The 18,163-nt window shown below is 46.2% G+C and overlaps 1 protein-coding gene across 1 annotated transcript in view; it reads left to right on the top strand.

Moving 5' to 3' along the window:
- Positions 1-4,706, top strand: part of CDHR3 (cadherin related family member 3) — a 41,860-nt gene extending 37,154 nt beyond the window's left edge. Inside the window, exons 18-20 of the mRNA XM_054202497.1 lie at positions 546-577; positions 1,487-1,535; positions 4,363-4,706. Coding sequence (XP_054058472.1) covers positions 546-577; positions 1,487-1,535; positions 4,363-4,706 — 425 coding nt within the window. The remainder of the gene's footprint in view (positions 1-545; positions 578-1,486; positions 1,536-4,362) is intronic.
- Positions 4,707-18,163: the final 13,457 nt, after the last annotated feature.

Below are 18,163 nucleotides of genomic sequence, written 5' to 3'. Positions count from 1 at the left end.
CATCCACAAATCCATGCTGTCAAGATGCCCATGGCACTGCTGCTGTATTTGTTTGCATGTGAGATGAGTTAATAGTGTGGTAAATTCACACATACCCAAACTGTTCTTCAATCTGAATTTTACTTGACTGGATCTGCAGCACTTCCCTGTTTTGTCTCCAAGCGCGTGTTTCAAAGCACAAGCTTTGCAACTACAAACATTCATGGAAAAAAAAAAATCTACATTTGTAGTTCAAATATCCCCAGCGGTGAATTTCTATATCAGTTCGTATCATTTAGAAATGGAAATTTGTTAAAGAAACCATTGTTATTTATTCATTACTGAAGGAAGCTTTTCAAGGCTAAAATTTGACTAGTGATTGGCCACTGTGGATTCTCACTCCAAACTACTATGAAGGAGTTCACTTTTCAAATAGTATGAGTGATTATCCCTTGAAAAGGAATAAAGCTCATGTCAGATGCCTCAGAAGTTGAGTACCAAAAATGTCTATTTGTTTGAGGAAATCTGGGCTTGACTCTTTACAATGTGCTTTTCCTTTTCCATAGAAAAGAAGAAACCTAAGAAAGATGTGGTTGTGGTAAGTACAGCCGGCCTAAAAACAAACCCCAGTTTTCCGCAGCCCTGTCATGCAGTATGATCGTAGGACCCTTTCTGTGAAAGGTATCTGTTTTCCAAAGAGAATATCAAAATGATAGGCAAGGAAAAAAGGATTGCCCCCAAATGCAAAACACTTCAGTGCCCCAACTGGCCGCCGTATTTGGAGGCAACACGGGCTCTGAGGGATGCTTACTTGCGCTGTGGCCCCATTGCTTTCAAATGCCGAACTCTCCAGCCTCCCTGGCAGCCCCGTACCTGGGAGACCAGAGGGAGACAAGGAGACTTGCTGCAGCTGCAGAGGCAGGATGGCAAGTTCCCCAGCTTCACTGATGGCAACGTTGTACTGCTGAGACACCACTGACCTGTGCAGCTAACCCTGACCCGCCTGAGCGCAGCCAGTAAAGTACACAAGTGTACCCAAGCTGGAGAGAGTTTGGTCTTGATAAGTTGTTTGCAGCAAAATTCCATGGCTATTTCCACTGTAATAGATGTTTATTTGCTTCTAGATCTTGGAGCATCTTCCTTTTTCATAGCCATAATAGCATAAAGGCTGCAAGGCACTTTCATTAGCGTACTTTCCCTCCCCAAGTTCTTCAGAGAGGGGATTCCCAAGCCTCCTCTGGGTGGAGGTCACCCTCTTGTGGTTCCACACGAGGAGGCATTTAGCATGTCAAACCTTATTAATTCTCCTTTGAACATCTAGTGGCAACACCCTACACCACAAATGGCTTTTGTTGCCAGTTTTGATTAAATCCAGCCTACAGGAATGCAATATGCAGGTTATACAAATCCGCCTCCATCCATGTAGGTCACCGTTTCCAAGTCACTGCTCCTCCGTCTTACTTAACTGATTCACAGGATTCATTTCACATTTTGTCTCTGTTCACAGACAATGACAAAGCTAAACACTGTCTTTGATGGAGAAGCCAGAGACCCAGGTAATAAAAAGCAATTAACAGTGGATACAAATATTTGGCTGGAAAACAAACTGGATTAGTTGATTTAAATATGGTTCGACATTTGCTTTTCATATTTCAGGTTTGCTGTTTCCAAGGAGAAAGGGAACTATGTTTCACTGACAGTGAAAATCAAGAGAGTGCCCTAGTAACATTTCTAATGGTAGAACATACTCATGTCCCTTGCGAGCACACATATGATGGCCAGATTATTCACTGATCTTCTGCTAAACCTGAATGTATGGATCCAGTATTGGAAGGTGGGAGGGAGGAGGAATTTGCCGTAAGCCTCCTGCTCTGGTGCTGTCATGGCTACGTGGTTTCACCCTTCCCATGTCTGGGAAATGGCCAGCAGATTAACGCAGCCGCAGATGTACTAACTTCGTCTCTGAAACCTCTCCCTGGATGCAGGGTGCGGGGGTGAGTTACTCGCTCCTGCACAAACCTCCTCCTTTGTAGCAACAGTGCATTGCTGCTGTTTATCTAGAGCTCGAGCATCGCTGCTTGGGGAGGAAAGGGAAGACCATTTGCCTTTAGATACAGTTGTAGTGGCATCAGCTACTGAATGTGTCACCAGGCCCCTACTATGCTAACTCTGAGCATATCTGATTAACCAGCTCGGAAAAGTGAAATTAAGGCGAACGCTGGGAAATCCAGGATGACCCAGTGGGTGTAGTGCTTATCCCCTTCCCCAAGTGATGGCCACTGTGTTCTGCAGCAGGGTTCACATGAGAAAAATGTTTTTTTCTAAGGGTTGTTCTGCCTTGCCTCATCCCCCTGAACCACAGCCCCTGCCTGAGCCCACACCACAATGCTTGGCTTGGCAGTAGGGTGCCCAGCTCTGTGTCTAATGGATGAAGGGCCCACCATGGAGTAGAGGGGCTGGTAAAATGTGACAGTCAGTCAAAATAGGTCTTTAAGAAATAGATCCGAAAATAGGTCCAAAACAATAGGTCTAAAAATTATCCAGAAGAAGGCAGGCTTGTTTCAAGGCTTGGATTCATCTGGTTGAATTTCCACCCAAGTGCCTGTACCTCGTGTTTTTTATTAGCTGGCTCGGAGCTGTCAGATGCCGTGAGCTAATGGGAAACACTAGGCATGGGGGCTTCAGTAGAGTTTGGGCAAACAAATGGGACCCTACTGTGCAATTAAGCCCATCCACAAGGCTGCTCAAGGCCAGTTTGGTCCAGATCCAAGCCCACCTGCTATTTATAAAGAGATCTAGAGGGAGGGGCTCCAAAGTCCCTGCTTTTTCTCTGTGTAACCTGCATTTGTAATATAGTAAACATGGATGTTCTGTAGGCCGCTGCAAGAACTGCTTCCCAGCGTTTTTGCAGGATAGCTGGTGGCTCCTTTCCCCAGCAAACCTGACCACACCAGACTTAAGGATATCTGAGCCCATCCGAACTGCCCCCCAGAGCCATAGCATTTGTATCATGCCTGACACAAATATTAAGTTCTAACACAGCTTTGTGGTGTCAGCAGAGAAATGTGTGCTCCCCACTCCCCTCTCCCTCCCCCTCCCTGGCTCATCCCGAACCCTAGAGGATCAAGTGTTGGTGGTTTGGAAATGAGATTTAATAATTCCCAGGACATCATCTGTTGAATATAATTAGGAGAGATGGTCAGGAGCTGCTTCCTGATCTAAGCTGCCTTAACACACCCGCCTTGTAAGCAGTCAGAAAAAATAACATGTAAAGAGATCCAGTTTCATCTTTAATTGCTCAAATTGTGTTAATGTGTCAGAAACCATTAATTCTGATACAAACTGTAACAAGAAGCAACACGTAACCGCCGTTTCTTTCCAGGCATTAATGGTCTTTTGTTTGTCTCATATTAATATTGTTTAATTACAAGAAGTGCCACTATAGCTCCCGATTCTCCATCTGTTTAGCAAGAGACAGTGATTTCAGCTGTGAGGCAATCACACTGGACGCATGGCAATTTTTCCACCTATCTCTAGGTAGTAAATGAACTGAAGGAGAAGATACTTGCTTTTAACATACAAGTTGAAATTACCCATAAAATCTGAAGAGGGCCAAAAATCTTTCCAATAAGGAAAGGTAGCCATGTGTGCTAAACAACCTAAATTTGACAATATTTTATATATATGAGGGAAGCAGGTACTTGCACAAACAGAAAATACATAGTATTTCACTCTACTAATGACAATGTGCACAGCAAGCCTGGAGGAAAGCATTTTGTGCAAATGGAGAAGCAATGCATACGGCCAAAACTCGTCAGGGATCCCAGATCTCCAAATCCTGGGTCAACCTAGATGACCTGATATGGTCTGGACGATGTATGTAGCACATTGTGCTCCTAGCGGGTTTTGCTACCTCTTGAAAAAATAGGTACAGACATACACAATGGCCTTGTTCATCAGGGCCAAAGGCAAAAGTTTTGGGAGGGTTAGTCCAAGCAACTAAGGACTATGGATGTGTTTGTTACACTGCCCATGTTAACCCATGATAGCCGTAACTTGGATAGAGGTATAGGATGATAAGAAGGTCCTTTTTTTTTTTTTTTTTTTTGCAATAGGAATATTTTGAATATTCCTATTCCCCGAACTGCAGAGCCAGTTTTCATAATGATAGAATAGCATCTCCCCGAGCAGCCACCATGACGCCCAGGTCCCCATATTCGCTTGTGGAAGTGAGACTTTCCCTCTCAGGGCGACCTCCTCATCTGAGCTGATTTTCCAGGTGCTCCACATTTCTTGTTTCAACCCCGTCCTGAGGAGAACCATCATGTCTTAATCTGCTAAAGCAGGAATGATTTTAATCAGTTGTCTTTTCTCCCTTACAAGTTACTGGCAAAATGTATGAATTCAATACACGCTCGGGGGCCCGGAGGTGGAAGAAGAATGACGAGCCCCTTCAGCCAGCGCCGGCCATGCAGGTAACATCCAGTGCCACAGGTGATAGTGGCCAAGGGTCAGACAGAGCAGAGGCACCAAGCAAAAAAGAGCCTTCAGAGAAGAAGAAAGAGCCGACTGCAGAGACAAAACCAGGTGCTAAGCCCTCAGCAGGGCAGTCAGAAGCACCAGGCCAGGATGGGCTGAGATTACAAAAGCAGAAAGAGGAACCTGAGGACAGGGGGTTGTCCTCGCCAGCCCCCCAGAGCAGATACCGACCTCCTCTCCCAAAATGAACACTGCATTGCCATTAAGCCAGCCTTAAAGCAGAGTGCATGAGACTCCAAGGCACCTCCCAAATGACACCTGCTCTGAAGAGCCAAAGAATCAGATGTGATTTTCTCTCTATATATCTCAGCTGCAAAACATAAGGTGGCCATTGCTGTGGAAACCAGACCCAAAAGCAGGATGAAGCTGGACTTACTTTTGGCAGATGTAGGCAAGAGTGGGAGAAAATGGAGGATGCGAAAGGGGGAGAAGAGGAAACGAAAGCAGAGTTATGGACAGAAGTGTCTGCTGCCCACTGCCCCCGGGCTATAGCCACTGGCATTTTCCTCCTGGAAGAGCTCTGTGCCCCCCAGCTGGCACGGCCGTGTTCCCTGATTGCCTTTGGGGAGGGCAGCGTACACACGGTCATGCTTTTGCACCAGGGAATGGGGTCTTCTGTCCCTGCTGAGCCGCAGAATGGGTGAAAAGCACGTCAGGGTTGAAAAGTTTGCTGGTAAAAGCTAAAAATATTTTCTTTTCATTCAGTATTTTATTTCAGCCCTTCCTTGCCCTCCCATGTTGCTGTTTGAAAGCAATTTTGGAGAAAACCCACAGCTTGTTACGGTATCTCAGGCTGTCCTGTCAACACTTTCAGCTTATTTATCTTTTGTAACACTAGAAGCATTCAATATCTTCACCTTTGGTTTTTCCTCTGGCGTATTTAATGTTTTACAGAATCAAGTGGAACACACACAGAAGAATAATGACAGTAAACATGTGGGTGAAATAATCTTTTCCAAGTGTGGGCATGTATAATGTTAAGTGCTGTCTAAGAACCTGATATAAAACAAGCAAACGCTACAAGATTTCAGAAAATTATTTTAATCTGAAGAAAATTAATTAATTATGACTTAATACTCCATGTCTTGGCTTCTTTTCTTTCCTGATTACAAAAACGTTTTTTGGTGGCAAGGGACTGAGATAAAGAAAGGGACTGGGTAAAAGAAAATACTTGGTTTAAGTTGAGCAGGGACAGTCAATGAAGATTTTATCCAATCTATCACATACATTTGGTTTTTGTAGTACAACAGAGGGCCTGGATGGAGAGGCCCAGGGTAATTTCACTGAGGCTTTACAAAACCACCCGTCACGGTGCTGCGACTCTTTGCTGCGCTCCAAAGGAGCGGTTTGGCTCAGGAACAACTTCCCTTACAAACACTAAATGTCTTCAGTCAAATGCCATTTCATTGCGCAGTCAGAAACCCAGCGTGTCACGAACACCACAATGACAGAGATAGGAAAGAGTGATTTATACTCTCTGAGTGTGTTATCAGTTTACTGTGTCTGTGGCGGTTGTTATAGTGTTGTTTGACTCTCCGGCACCAACGGGGCTAGCCACACGTTCAGAGCTCCAACCCACCATTGTTTGCATTTATTTGCTGTAAATACGGTATATTCAATTTCTGTGCAGGTGGTTCTCCAGTAACGTAAAGAAATTCTGCGGTAACAGACAGTACTGCTGCAACCCTGATCTTCCTATTGCTCTCACACTAAGCTACCCACAGGCATGCCTGGCACCTACAAACGTTAAGTCTTTGTTACCTGCAGGAGCTAACTGCATTGTTTTCACGATGGGAACACACACAGGCTTTTGTATTTATTTTTCTGGGCATTTCTCTAGGGCACCCACTCTGCTTCTTCAGTTCCTCTCATTCTACTTTTGTGAATAAGAGGTAAGTACCTTTTTTTTAAGGGGAGGCAGAGACAGGCTGTAGTTTCAGCCAGGAAAGCTGGAAAGAGATGGATGAAAAACCATCTATCTTTACTACTGTTCTTGATGCTGAACTGCAAACTTCTTTCCTTCCTCCTCAGGAACCGCCCCCCCCCCCCAACAGCAGTGTAACACGGTATCACACAGCACGCTCTGAACATCCATGTATGCAAACGCATTTTCACAGCCAACACTGCTGCCGCCGTAGTCTCCCACAGCTGGCCAACAGCTGGATGAAACGTAGCTACTCTCCTAGTGATGGTCACATACTCTAACCTCTGAACAACTGACAGGTCTACAAAGAGGCACCATGTGTCTAAGTGCTGCCAGATCCAAGGGCTGACACTGCCCAGGATGCTTCTGTCCAGCTGAGGTGAGTTTAGCTGGTGTGCTTAGCCTTTTGGGGGGCAGGTTCAGACAAGATAAGCGGTCTTGCAAGCCCCGTGCAATTTGCTGCATGAGGAAACAAGTGATCTGACCCTAAAACATAGCTATGTGCTTTCTCACTCACACTGTTGGTCCACTATGGGCAATGCTGATCTCCATCTCCAACAAATTCTTCATCCTGGCCTTCGCTGTAAGATCTTATTTTAGCTATGCACAAAACTACTTTCCTTGCTCGGGATCTACAAAATCAAGGAACAACAAGGCTTTATCGGAGCATCAGCTTTATGCAAAAGCAGCTCAATTTTCCTATCAGCTGCCCCTACTACTATTGACTTTCCTCCCTGTGAAGGAATCAGGAATGAATTCAGGTCTCCCTGAGCCGAAGCACAGCCATTCATTTCTGTGGCCTGTCTTTGGCAGAGCAAAAGCAGAGAAGCCAGAGCTAACTGACCTGGATGTACACTTATTGCATGTTGTATAGGACAATATATGAAAAGACACTTCGAACAGATGTAAAAGAAACCTACATTGTTTTGTAAAATACAGATTATAATACTTACATCGTGCAGTACAGCTTTAAATGTTAGAAACCTCATCTAATTGCTAAACCAGCTTTTGTGCTTTTTTCGTTCAGAAGCGTCTTTGAGAACAGAGGTTCAGTGTTGAAAACTGCCACTAGATGGACTGAGAGCAAGGATGAAGTGCAGGCTCTAGACAATAAAAGTATTTAATTATTGGAACAATTAGCTAAGACTGTAAGGCCTTTCCATTATTTGAAGACTTCAGAAGTTAAGAACAGCTGCTGTGTGCCGTAGAAGGTCAGACTAGACGATGGGAACAGCCTCTCTAGTCTTTTACAGCTCTGTCAGCCTCTGTGCATATAGTTACAAGGTGTGAACTTTGGTGCCAGTTATTTTAGAGTGATGACACTGATAAGCTGAGAGTAGAAGAGGAAGAAAGGCGCCTGGTGGTTCAAGCAGAGTGGCTGGGGGCAACAGCTCCTGACCTCCAGCTGCCTGTTATATGTTAGGCATTAATTCTATCCAAAGTCTACAGAAATCAGTGTGAGTTCTGCCACAGCTTTTGATTGCTGTGTCTCCACCTATCACACATCTCTGAAGTGCTTAGAAACACTGCTCTGAACGTTTCAAGAGTGATTACGAAAGAGCACAGGTCACTTGTCCTGAGTGGGTCTAGTTCCCCCAGTAGTTTATGTGTGATCATATGACTGTTTTTTTGGTGCTTTTCTCCAAAGTGAATGTGATTCTAATGCATAAATGCTCTGCTTTCATGTTGGTATTATAAATAACACTTCCAATAAACATCAGAAGTCTCTGCTTCTGGCCATGTAACTTCATTTATATCAAAGAATGTAACAGTGCTGATACTGTATTTGTTCATGGTCTCCAAGAGACCTACACAAGAGATCAGTTTCAGCTGCAGAGATGGAGAATGTCTGCCCAGGAGGCTGCCACTACATGACTGCTCAACAGGAACAGGAGATGGGGCTTGGACTCCCTTAGAGAAGGGAGTGAGACAAGGGGAACAATCCTCCTTCTCCCGAGCAAAGAATCTAGCTGCTAGAAGAGCACAGGCCTGGCCAGGAGATTGAAGACGACAAATACAAGCTTCAGTGAGTTTCTGCTGCAAGCTCCATGTTGTTGAGGGAAAGAAACACTTGCAAACAAATAGATCAATAGATCTTACTCTGAATGTCATTCAAGGATGTCACCGCTCTGCTGTTCTCTGGTACCAAACTCCAGCTGCTGCGGGTCAATAGACTCCCTGGGATTTGATTTGGAAGTGAGGCCCTTGTTTGACTTCCAGGGCTTGAAAAAGGCAGATGGTGAATGACAGGGGCAAGGCAGGGCTTGGTCCAGCCACGTGCCCATGTCTGATTTTCAATTCCTTCCTGCAGATACTAGCTGGGGCCACGAAGATGGGAGCAGCAGTGCTGTGCTTGCACAGGACCTGCCTGGATTAGCCCCACAGGCCCCAGCACAGCCTGCCCTGCCAGGGTGCCCATACCGGGCTCACCCCACAGTGCCCTGCCTGCCATCGAGCCGTGACAGCCGACTGCTTCCAGAGGGGCTGCACATATCCCAGTGCCAACGAACCCCAGGGAAGGTTTGTGGGCTGGTACCCGTCCATGTGGGCAGCAGAGCTGGCAGGCCTGCAAGCTGAGGGATCCGCACGCTTGGCAGAGCTCTGGGCATGGCATCCGACAGGGGCCAGGCAGGCTGCCAGGACAACGCATGCACGTCTGGCCGCACAGGCCCCAGGGAAAGGAGAAGCATCAGCATCCCCTTTGTTGGCCTGATCCCAGCCTGCGCTAGCCAGCTCTCCTCTCCAGTAATTACTAAAAGCAATGGCAAAGAAGGGGTCTCCGCCATCTGCTCAGTGACGAGCCAGGTGAAGGCTCTCACAGGGGCCTCTGGGCGCTGCCGTCAAAGGGGAGGGAAGCGAGTCAGTCCCGTGCGCTGCATTTCAGAGAGGGGAAACCGAGGCACCGAGTTCCCACAGCGAAGAACCACCGCGCCCCGTCCGAGCCTTGCTGCCGGCCGCCACCAGCACCCGGCAGAGCCGCGCCGGCCCCGGCCCGCCTCCCCCAGCCCGGCCCCGCCGCCGCCCCGGGGCAGCCCCGCGGAGCCGGAGCCGCCGCCGCTTTAGCGGAGCAACACTGACCTCCAGCGGCTCGGGCGGCGGGGAACCCGGCCCCCAGGCTTCCCCCCGCGCCCCCGAATACAAATTTCTGTATCTAGCCGTATTCCCGCAGAGGCCGCCGGCCCAGGGACAGGAGGAGGGAAGAGGCCCGGCGAGGAGGGCGGAGGCAGAAAGAACAAGTGAATTTGAGAAAAGCAAGGGGAAAAAAAAGCCAGGTCATTAAGGCACTACAACACTGTAGACACATCAAGACAGACATGATCTGTTACAGGATTAATTTTCTTGCGGAGCACACTGGGTCATTTCTGGAATGACCAAGTGCCCTGTTTTCTGTTTTCTTTGAGCTTTTCCCCCCGCTGCACTGAACGGAACCCTTCCTTACTGCTATGTGAGCCACAGGATGGATGCACCTAGACTTCATCAACTACTCTCTTATATCCGTGCAGACTGGGTGCAAATAGCAGGTGGGGAAGGACGCTCCAGTGTTTCTCTGCACACCCATGGACAGCCAGGCCATAAGGAATCAGATCCAATCCATTTGCACATCAATTTTCTTGAACGCTCCTCCCTGCAATACCCCGCTTCATGCAGGCAGTATTACCACACCGATATGTACAGAGGAAGCTGAGCGGGAAAGCTCAGCTTTGATGATGGGGAAACATCAGCTGCCAGCAGCCAGGGCTAACTACCTGATGTACTTGCTCTGGAATGGCCTTAAAGACATGAGAGCATGCAGCACGGGGCAAAAACATCTACAAGATCAGACACCCCCAAAATTCCAGGAGGGGGGACGGGGGGAAAGCAGTTCAGAAATTCAGAAGAGTGGCAGCATTCAAAGAGATCAAAATGGACACCAGTTTCTGCCAGTCTTCTCCTGTCAGAAGGTATTTGCTATTCCCTACACCGAGAGAAAGCAGTATTTACTTGCTATCGAAGATTAAAAGGCAAGGACTAAAATCTACATATGCAGCCTCACCCATACAGCTGCTACCCAGCTCCAAAAGTGTCTGAAGAGGTTGCTCACTGCCCCAAATCCTCCCCAGGGGCCTGAGCACACACTTCTGAGCCTGCCTAGAGAGACCAGAGTCCTGACAGCGTCGCATCAAGCTCAGTGATATCTCAAGCTCACCGAGGAATTCCATCAACTACTTTGCCTGACGCCAGGTGGTGTTTTGAGGTCCTACCTCCTACCACTGGCTCTGGAGGGGATGAGAGGGCAGGGGCAATCAAGCAGAGCATTGGCGTGACTCTCCTTGCCTGTCTGGGTAGTCTCCATGGGACAGCTGACAGCAAACTGGCTTTAATACACCCTCCAGGACCAGAAAAGCTGCAGCTGGTACTTTGTACCCCTTTGTCCCCTCTTCTCATCACCACTGTGCTTGGTGTGAGGGAAGCCAGCTCGGCTGATCAACACAGAACTGAAGTGGCAGATATTTCAGACTAATATTTCAGTGCTGTTCTGACAGGTAAGTCAGGACAAAGGTGGATGCTCCCAGGGATTTCCTCACGCACAGCCAGGGCTGAATCAATACCGTGCTCTTACATGCTGCTGAAGAGATCCTGCCCCATCACTGAACCAGAAGCTTTTTCCCCGACTTAAAAGAGCATGAACTTACCCACTTAGTAAAATAAAGCAGCAGCCAGCCCCAGGGTGCCTCCAGCCAGAACTCGGCTGTAATCACTCTGCAGGCTCATCTCGCACAGAAGATTCACTGTCCTTTCAGCTTTACCAGATGTAGGTCACAAAATGGTTGCAACTGAATGGGACTGATCCTGCGGAGTCCTGCCCATTTCAGGGCCCCAGCGCTGATGCATGGCAGGTAAAACGCTGTCGCTCCAGACTGAAGGCTTATTGCGCTTGCTGTAGATCCATACCAAGTAATTGCACAGCACATAGGAGAATAAGTTCATTTCTCTTGAAGAAGAGAATAGAGGTCTTCCAAGACCCTAGCAGCTCCGCTCTATTTCCAGCAAGGTTGAAAGCTCTGAAGTGCCCGCATTGGCCAAATGTAAAAACAGTGAATCAGTAAAGTTCAAAATTAAATTTCTTCCTTGATTAAGAGCCTTCAGGGCCTCAGGACAAGATGGGAATATGGGCCCTCTGGGTTTTTTGATCTAGTAATGCATTTCTCAAATTCATTTCTTGGTCTAGCTTCATCCTAGAGATGCTCTTCATGGAGCTGAGTGCAAACCTCACGGCGTCCTGTGCCTGCCAGTCCTTTCTCATTACTTTTGATGCACAGTCTCTGTGGAAACTAAGCCTAAAAATAATCACCCTCATCTCATCTACTGGCACACACTGTTTTCTTCTCTAACTGTAATTGCTTAGTCTACCTGCATTCGTGATCTTCTGGGAAGAGACCCTACCAGTACCATGCCCATTTCTGCATGAGTCCTCTCCAGGGGTACTGCTGGTCCTGTGCCTGGGGTTATTGCTCGTACATGGTCAAGAAGATGCCTTGTATGCCACAGACCCTACTGGGAACCTCTGATAACGCTGAGCTCAGCTCTGAGCTTTTCCATCTTGAAGATCTGTATCTCTTTCTGCTTTGGACCCATTATTAGCATATTGCGGCCTTTTCTCTCCTCTTCTGCTTCTGATCAGGGATCTCTTCTTTGCTGGCCAGCTCAACGAAGAAAGTAAAATGTTCAGTTGGATCGCAGGCTCTTTCCATAGCGTAAGCGTGACTTGTTTCAGGAGTGCCAGAAGCACACCATGTCAGTGAAGAGCCCATAGACAACGCCGGCTTCTTTGGTCAGGGCAAGGCTCCTGAGATGCAGTACTCCATGGAGCCCTCGTGTACGAACAGTGCAACTTCAGTCTCAAGGTATCATAGCCTGCTTTTACTGTGGTCAGAGTAGGATGTTGCATGGCCACAAAAAGTGTTTTTTCATTAGCTAGACAATGTTTCCTTTACAGTTTGCCCAGTCTGTTGTTTGTTTGCTGGATACCAAGCTTTACGTCACTGCCCGCTAATGCCACCCAAAGGAGACTAACTGATCCAGGTGAAGATCAGAGCAATATAAGAGAATCAACAAAAAAAACCAAACCAAGATGTTCCAGGCTACAGGTACCTCTCTATGGAAGAAGGGATGTTTTATTTCACCCCATAGGACCAGGGGTGATATAGAATAAACGTTCCCTAGTTATGAAGCGAAACTTGAGGATACAATTCCTGTATCGCTGTGACTGTAGTGGGAAGCAGCTAAAACATTTTGTGCTGACAGAACCAGAGTAGAAGCAGAAAATAACTGCTTTGATCTGAAAATTGCGTTTTCAGAGAGAATGCTAAGAAACTGGAAAAGGAGTACTGTCTAGTGGCTCAAAAAAGTAATAATGAAATACAGTATTTTTCAATTCAGAAAAAGGGAAAAAGCTGCAGAAGCAGAAAACAGAATCCAGTAGAAGGATTAAGATGCACAGTGCAGCCATTCGCCCCAGAGCAAAGGAGAGCTCCAAGGGAACCCGATCATATTAAACGTGAAGCTAAAATTAGTTGCTTGCAAAAGCACACGAGGACACAAAAATTAAAAATAGCTGCTGTATCTGCAGAAAGCGGTGGAGAATTAGATTTGAAATCACCAGAGGAAGATGATTTAGGGGATGATATGTATAAATGGGAAAAGAAAAAGGAGCTGGGAACCACAGCACGTATAACAACAGCTAGATTACCATGCCAACGCAGGGGATGCAGCAGGTAAAACTGCTGCTGCTTTACAAGACAAGAGATGACCCAGGAGCCTTGGGACAGATAGCTGCTGATCTTGGGCCACAGAAAGCAGGCACAGCTGTGGAACTAGAGCACAGTCCTTCTAGAGACCACTTCAAACTTTGAGCTGAATTGAAATTAAATGGGCAAATTGACTACAGCTTGTGCGAAGACTGGATTTTACTCAGATTGTGAGTAAAGGATCAGTATACAGCCTCCTCAATGACTGCATTAAGTCAGATTGCCAAGCAGACAGGTAAGAAGAAAACGCATCTGGCAGCACCAACATTAAGCCACAAGCCAAGAAAAGAGAGAGTGTGTTTTACGAATAAATGAGGAATTGCTCAAACATTGGCAGAATGTAATACCAAGTACAAACCACCCACTGCTGATGGGGCATGGGTACCTGCAGCCCTCCTGGCAGCAACGGCAGTCAGTCAGGTCCCTTGAACAGGAGAGGGACTATGAGAACTGGCTGCCCAAATACACCCCCACTATTTGCAATGAGTCCTGGCATAGCACAACAAGAGGGAACCTACCTAGAATCATCTAGAAAAATACTTTGAAATGTTACTGAGTATTATGTATTTGGTCTAGGAGGAAAAAAAAAAGGGGGGGGGGGGGGAAGGTTCCTGTATGGGCCAAGCAGGATCCACAGTGAAGCAATAACTAAAGACATGGATGGCAGAGAAAAGCATCTTTCTGAGGCAGATTTTCTTAAGGAAAGAGTGCAAGAAAAATATGGTCAGGGTTAACAGAGATTTCTCTAGGCCCTAGAGTGCTTGGCCTGAAATGAAGGGCAAAACCTTTAACTGTGTCCACACAGGCACAAATTTTAAGGATGGCACGACCCAGCTCTGTATTGCTGCCCTCCTGACTCAATATGGAGGACAACATATCCAGACAAGAAGAGTGCTACTGAGCACAGGCAAGTTTTTGGAAGTTGCAAGTGAAAAGTATAAAGCAAGCTTCTAAAAACGCAACTCAGAAATTGTGATGAAGGGCAGTGTTATTAAGGGCACACCTGGATTCACTTGACATGCCAGAAGAAAAGGGAATTCTGCATTTGAGTCAGACTGTAAAATACAACTCTGAATAGCTGTTGCTAGCGTACCCGGGCTTGATCTTAACCTTGAAAGAAACTTCCTCACTTGCTAGTATTTAAGAGCAGGGAATGCATTCCTACCCTGCAGCATTCTTTTGAATAATTTCATTATTCAGGTCAATATTTAAAGGTGACTAAGCAGCAAAAACTGGCCTCTACCTTTGTGACAACAACTTGGCTTTAGGCTATACAGCAAATCTGCTCGGAACGAACACATCCTAAATACTGCCACAAGAATAAGTGTAGATGATTCAGAATCTGATGCGCGGTCATGACTTGCTCAGGAGTAAAGCATTTTTGAAAGCATTGGGGGTTATCTTAAGACAGCTTCCAAGAGTTAGATTACACCCCCCAGATACTCAGGGGTTTGCTGCAGGACAGGCAGCCAAACCACCATGGTGCAGCACGGCATGGCCAAGCTCCCCAGCTTTACGGTCTGCTCGGTTCTAGGGGACAGGGAAAAATAAAAAGGCTGCAGCTACCCTGTATCCTCGAGCAGGTGATGAACCCGGTGTCTTACAGCTCTTCACATCAAGGCGGCACCCATCCTCTTTCTTGCCTTCAATGAGAGCTACACCCCTGCACCTCCAGCTGCTAGCATTAGGAGGTGTGCAAGCAGAGACAGAGCCCTGATGAGTTCACTCAATTGTACAAGGGCTATCACAACACCGCCCAGCTCTAGTACAGTATAAGCTACTAATACTGCTGACCTGTCAGCTGGCATTTCAACGTCCTGGCTCCAGCCTGTGTTTGAGATGGGTTTCCTTGCTGGGGTGACAGTGGCCATGGCGCTACAGATCCCAGAGTGATTCCATTCGGCACCATCTGCACCAGCCACTGGAGACTTGACATTGTCAGGTCTCTCTTGGGCTTGAGTTCCTATGGCTTACCCCCGAGGCTGTCAGCACAGCCCTCAGCCAGCACTGACCCCATGCTAGCTCCCACGGCAGGGACTCTTCTGGGAGCTGTCAGTTAGCACAGCCGGTACGTACAGTTCTCAGCATCGTCACACAGGCCTGACCCTCAGGTCACTGGTCACAGCACCCTAAATCACAAATTATTTGGTTCCTTAGACACATCCTAACGCTGACGGGATTCTGTTCTCCGCCCTGGAGTTCCCTATTGCTTTCCCATACTGACCCCTCGGCTTTGTTTTCCTTCCCTGCTACCATCCAGCCTTTCTTCCCGCCGTGGGTTTCTGATCACAATTCCTCTCTCTCGTATCACACCACACATCATACTTCATTTCACTCACTAGAGCTGCATAACTATAGCCTGCTACCAGAAGAATTCACACAGTGTGAGAGGATTTTCATGAGCTTGCTCTGCTGATGACTGCAAGAGAGACTGCTGCCAGCTGAGGATGCCTTACCTAGAGAGACCTGGCAGATTTCCAGGCCCTTTGTTCCCTCAATACAGAGGGATCAAGTGCGCTGTGTCTCCTGATAGCAATGGTGATTCTTGCACAGTCAAGATAAAGCTGGTGAATCAGTCAGAGACTTTTTTTCCACCCCCAGCTCTTATGAGTAAATAAGGCACTGAGTATTTCAGTGCTGCCAGCACGAATATGTCATCAATTCAAAAGGCAAAGGCTGCTCAGCCCTTTGTGGGTGTCCAGGGTAAATGAGAGCAGCTGCTTGCTCCTGCTGCATGATGCTTTCCATGGCTTCTCAGCTGCAGGACTCCAGCAGACATCAAAGCCAGCAGTATCCTGCGTCAGTCCCTCCCCCCCCCCTTACGAAGGAAAACAAGTCTTATCCTAATGAACCAGAAAGGGATACGTGGTTATTTTTCCTTTTTCAAATCTTGCTTGCTGTGGACTACATGTCACACTCGCCTTAGCCCGCAGAGCCAGGACGCTGTTAACATTTAGCTGGTTAGAACACACACAGCTTGAATTTCTACAGAACCACCACATATCTGTTGATCTATATTTTACCAGCTGTACTCCTGCCCGCCATATTTCGTCTCCCTGTCTCCTGAAGGAAAGCACCCTGGGGACAGGACACGTTTGTTTCAGCTACAAGAAGTGAAAGGCAAAGTTTCAGCCCTCTGGAAAACAGGAATGTATCTTTGAGTGCATATGAAATTTAAGTTTTTGTGGAAACGATCATGGTGTGCTAAGCTTTCCAAGTCAGTTTCAGCTGTTGGCTAGGCCTTCGGCACCAACGTGGCATACACTGATCTAATCTGTTCCTGCTCTCATGTGTGCAAAAACATACATAATGCCCATTTTATAACTAAGCCTTCCCAATGACTCTAACAGGGCTATTGTGACAACGTCAGTTTGTTGTAGAATTAGAGCTTCAGTTGGTAGGTAAGTACATACTAAGTAGACAGGAACATGGTTCTGTTAAAAATATTAAAGGTTAATAAAAGTGTTTTAGCCGCATCATGTGTAACCTTAAATCCCAAAGAATTATGAGATTGAAAAGCTTAATTAATCTCTAGTTAGCAGGGTTTTTTTTTCCTTTAGGCAATATGAAAATTCATAGAAGTTTTAGATTTTACGATGAAATACATATTTAAAATAAGCATGCACAATAATGCAAACAGGGAGCCTCTGGACGAAAGACAAAAATCAGGGAGAAAAGGCAAACAATGGCCCATCAGATGTCAGAAAGAAGAACGTTACAAAGAAGGGACCTCAAAAAAAAAAAAACCAAAACAAACCAACCAACTTGATTCAACCTCCTGCTCAAAGCAGTGCTAACTTTGATCAGGTGAGAAGTACTGATTCACTTCAGGTCTAGCTTTGAAATTTAAAGTATAGTAATAGAATTACCAAAACATCTAAATATTGATCTTCTTGGTAACCTCGTAGCAGTGATCCTATCACAGCTCACCATGATGAAACAGCACAGCACTTTTTATCTCAGGTGTCTATATTTCTGTTAGAAAGAGAGCAACAGAGAAGGTTCAATAGTCTCAACTTGCTAAAAAAAAAAAAAAAAAAAAGAGAAGTGTCCTATATGCAGCAACAAAATAATTTTCTTTCCTCCTCTGTCCCTCTCACTATTTGCAGTGATACAGATATGACATTACAAAACAAGCCATCTGTGACAACTGACAGTTCAGGGCACCGTTAAGTAAAAAATGAACTCACTTCAAGAAGGAATGAGGACTTAAGGTTTAAAGTTAGTATTTGCAACCTGGAACTGATGTAAGCAAAGAGGTCAGAGAGGACACAAGGGTCATTGATGGCAGGGGCTCTTCAGAGGCAGAACGGCTAGAACAAGAGCACTTCAAAATAACACCTCCTTACATTTCCATTCAACTGCCTGATTCAGTACTTCAGATCTTGATAAAAGCTTGGTATTCTGTGTTAGCTAACAGCAAAACATTGTAATTAACATATCCACAACAGCAAAACATTGTAATTACTATTTTCACAAGAGCCATACTACGTTTATAGCTCAATGCAATTCTGCTCAGTAGGGCCTGGTAACAGAGATGAAAGAAAAGATCATGCTCATCTTTTAAACTCTACACCTCAGACTTCTCCTGCTGAGAGTGGCCTCTCGGGTTGCAGAAGGTCCAGAGGGGAGGACCTGAGAAGACTACATAATGACCAAAAGCCATACTTTTGGTGCAACAGTTATAACCGGGTACTGCTTTTGTCTTCCCTCAAGAGGTTGTTGTAAGGTGGGATGATACTTGGCACTTGGGTGACCGCTGAGACAAGGCTAGCCCCTTTTCTTGTGGCAGTAACACAGCTAGTATTGTTAAACAGGAAAGAGCAGAAGCTCATTGCTTTCAGATCCTTTATCCAGGAATGAAAAAGAAAAAGAACATGGTTTTAGAAAGGGACATCTGAACATTCTTACCTCTTCCAAAGGAAGTTAAAAT

This window comes from Rissa tridactyla, chromosome 1, assembly GCF_028500815.1.
Source record: "Rissa tridactyla isolate bRisTri1 chromosome 1, bRisTri1.patW.cur.20221130, whole genome shotgun sequence".
NCBI lineage: Eukaryota > Metazoa > Chordata > Aves > Charadriiformes > Laridae > Rissa > Rissa tridactyla.
This window is presented reverse-complemented; position numbering and strand designations above follow the sequence as displayed.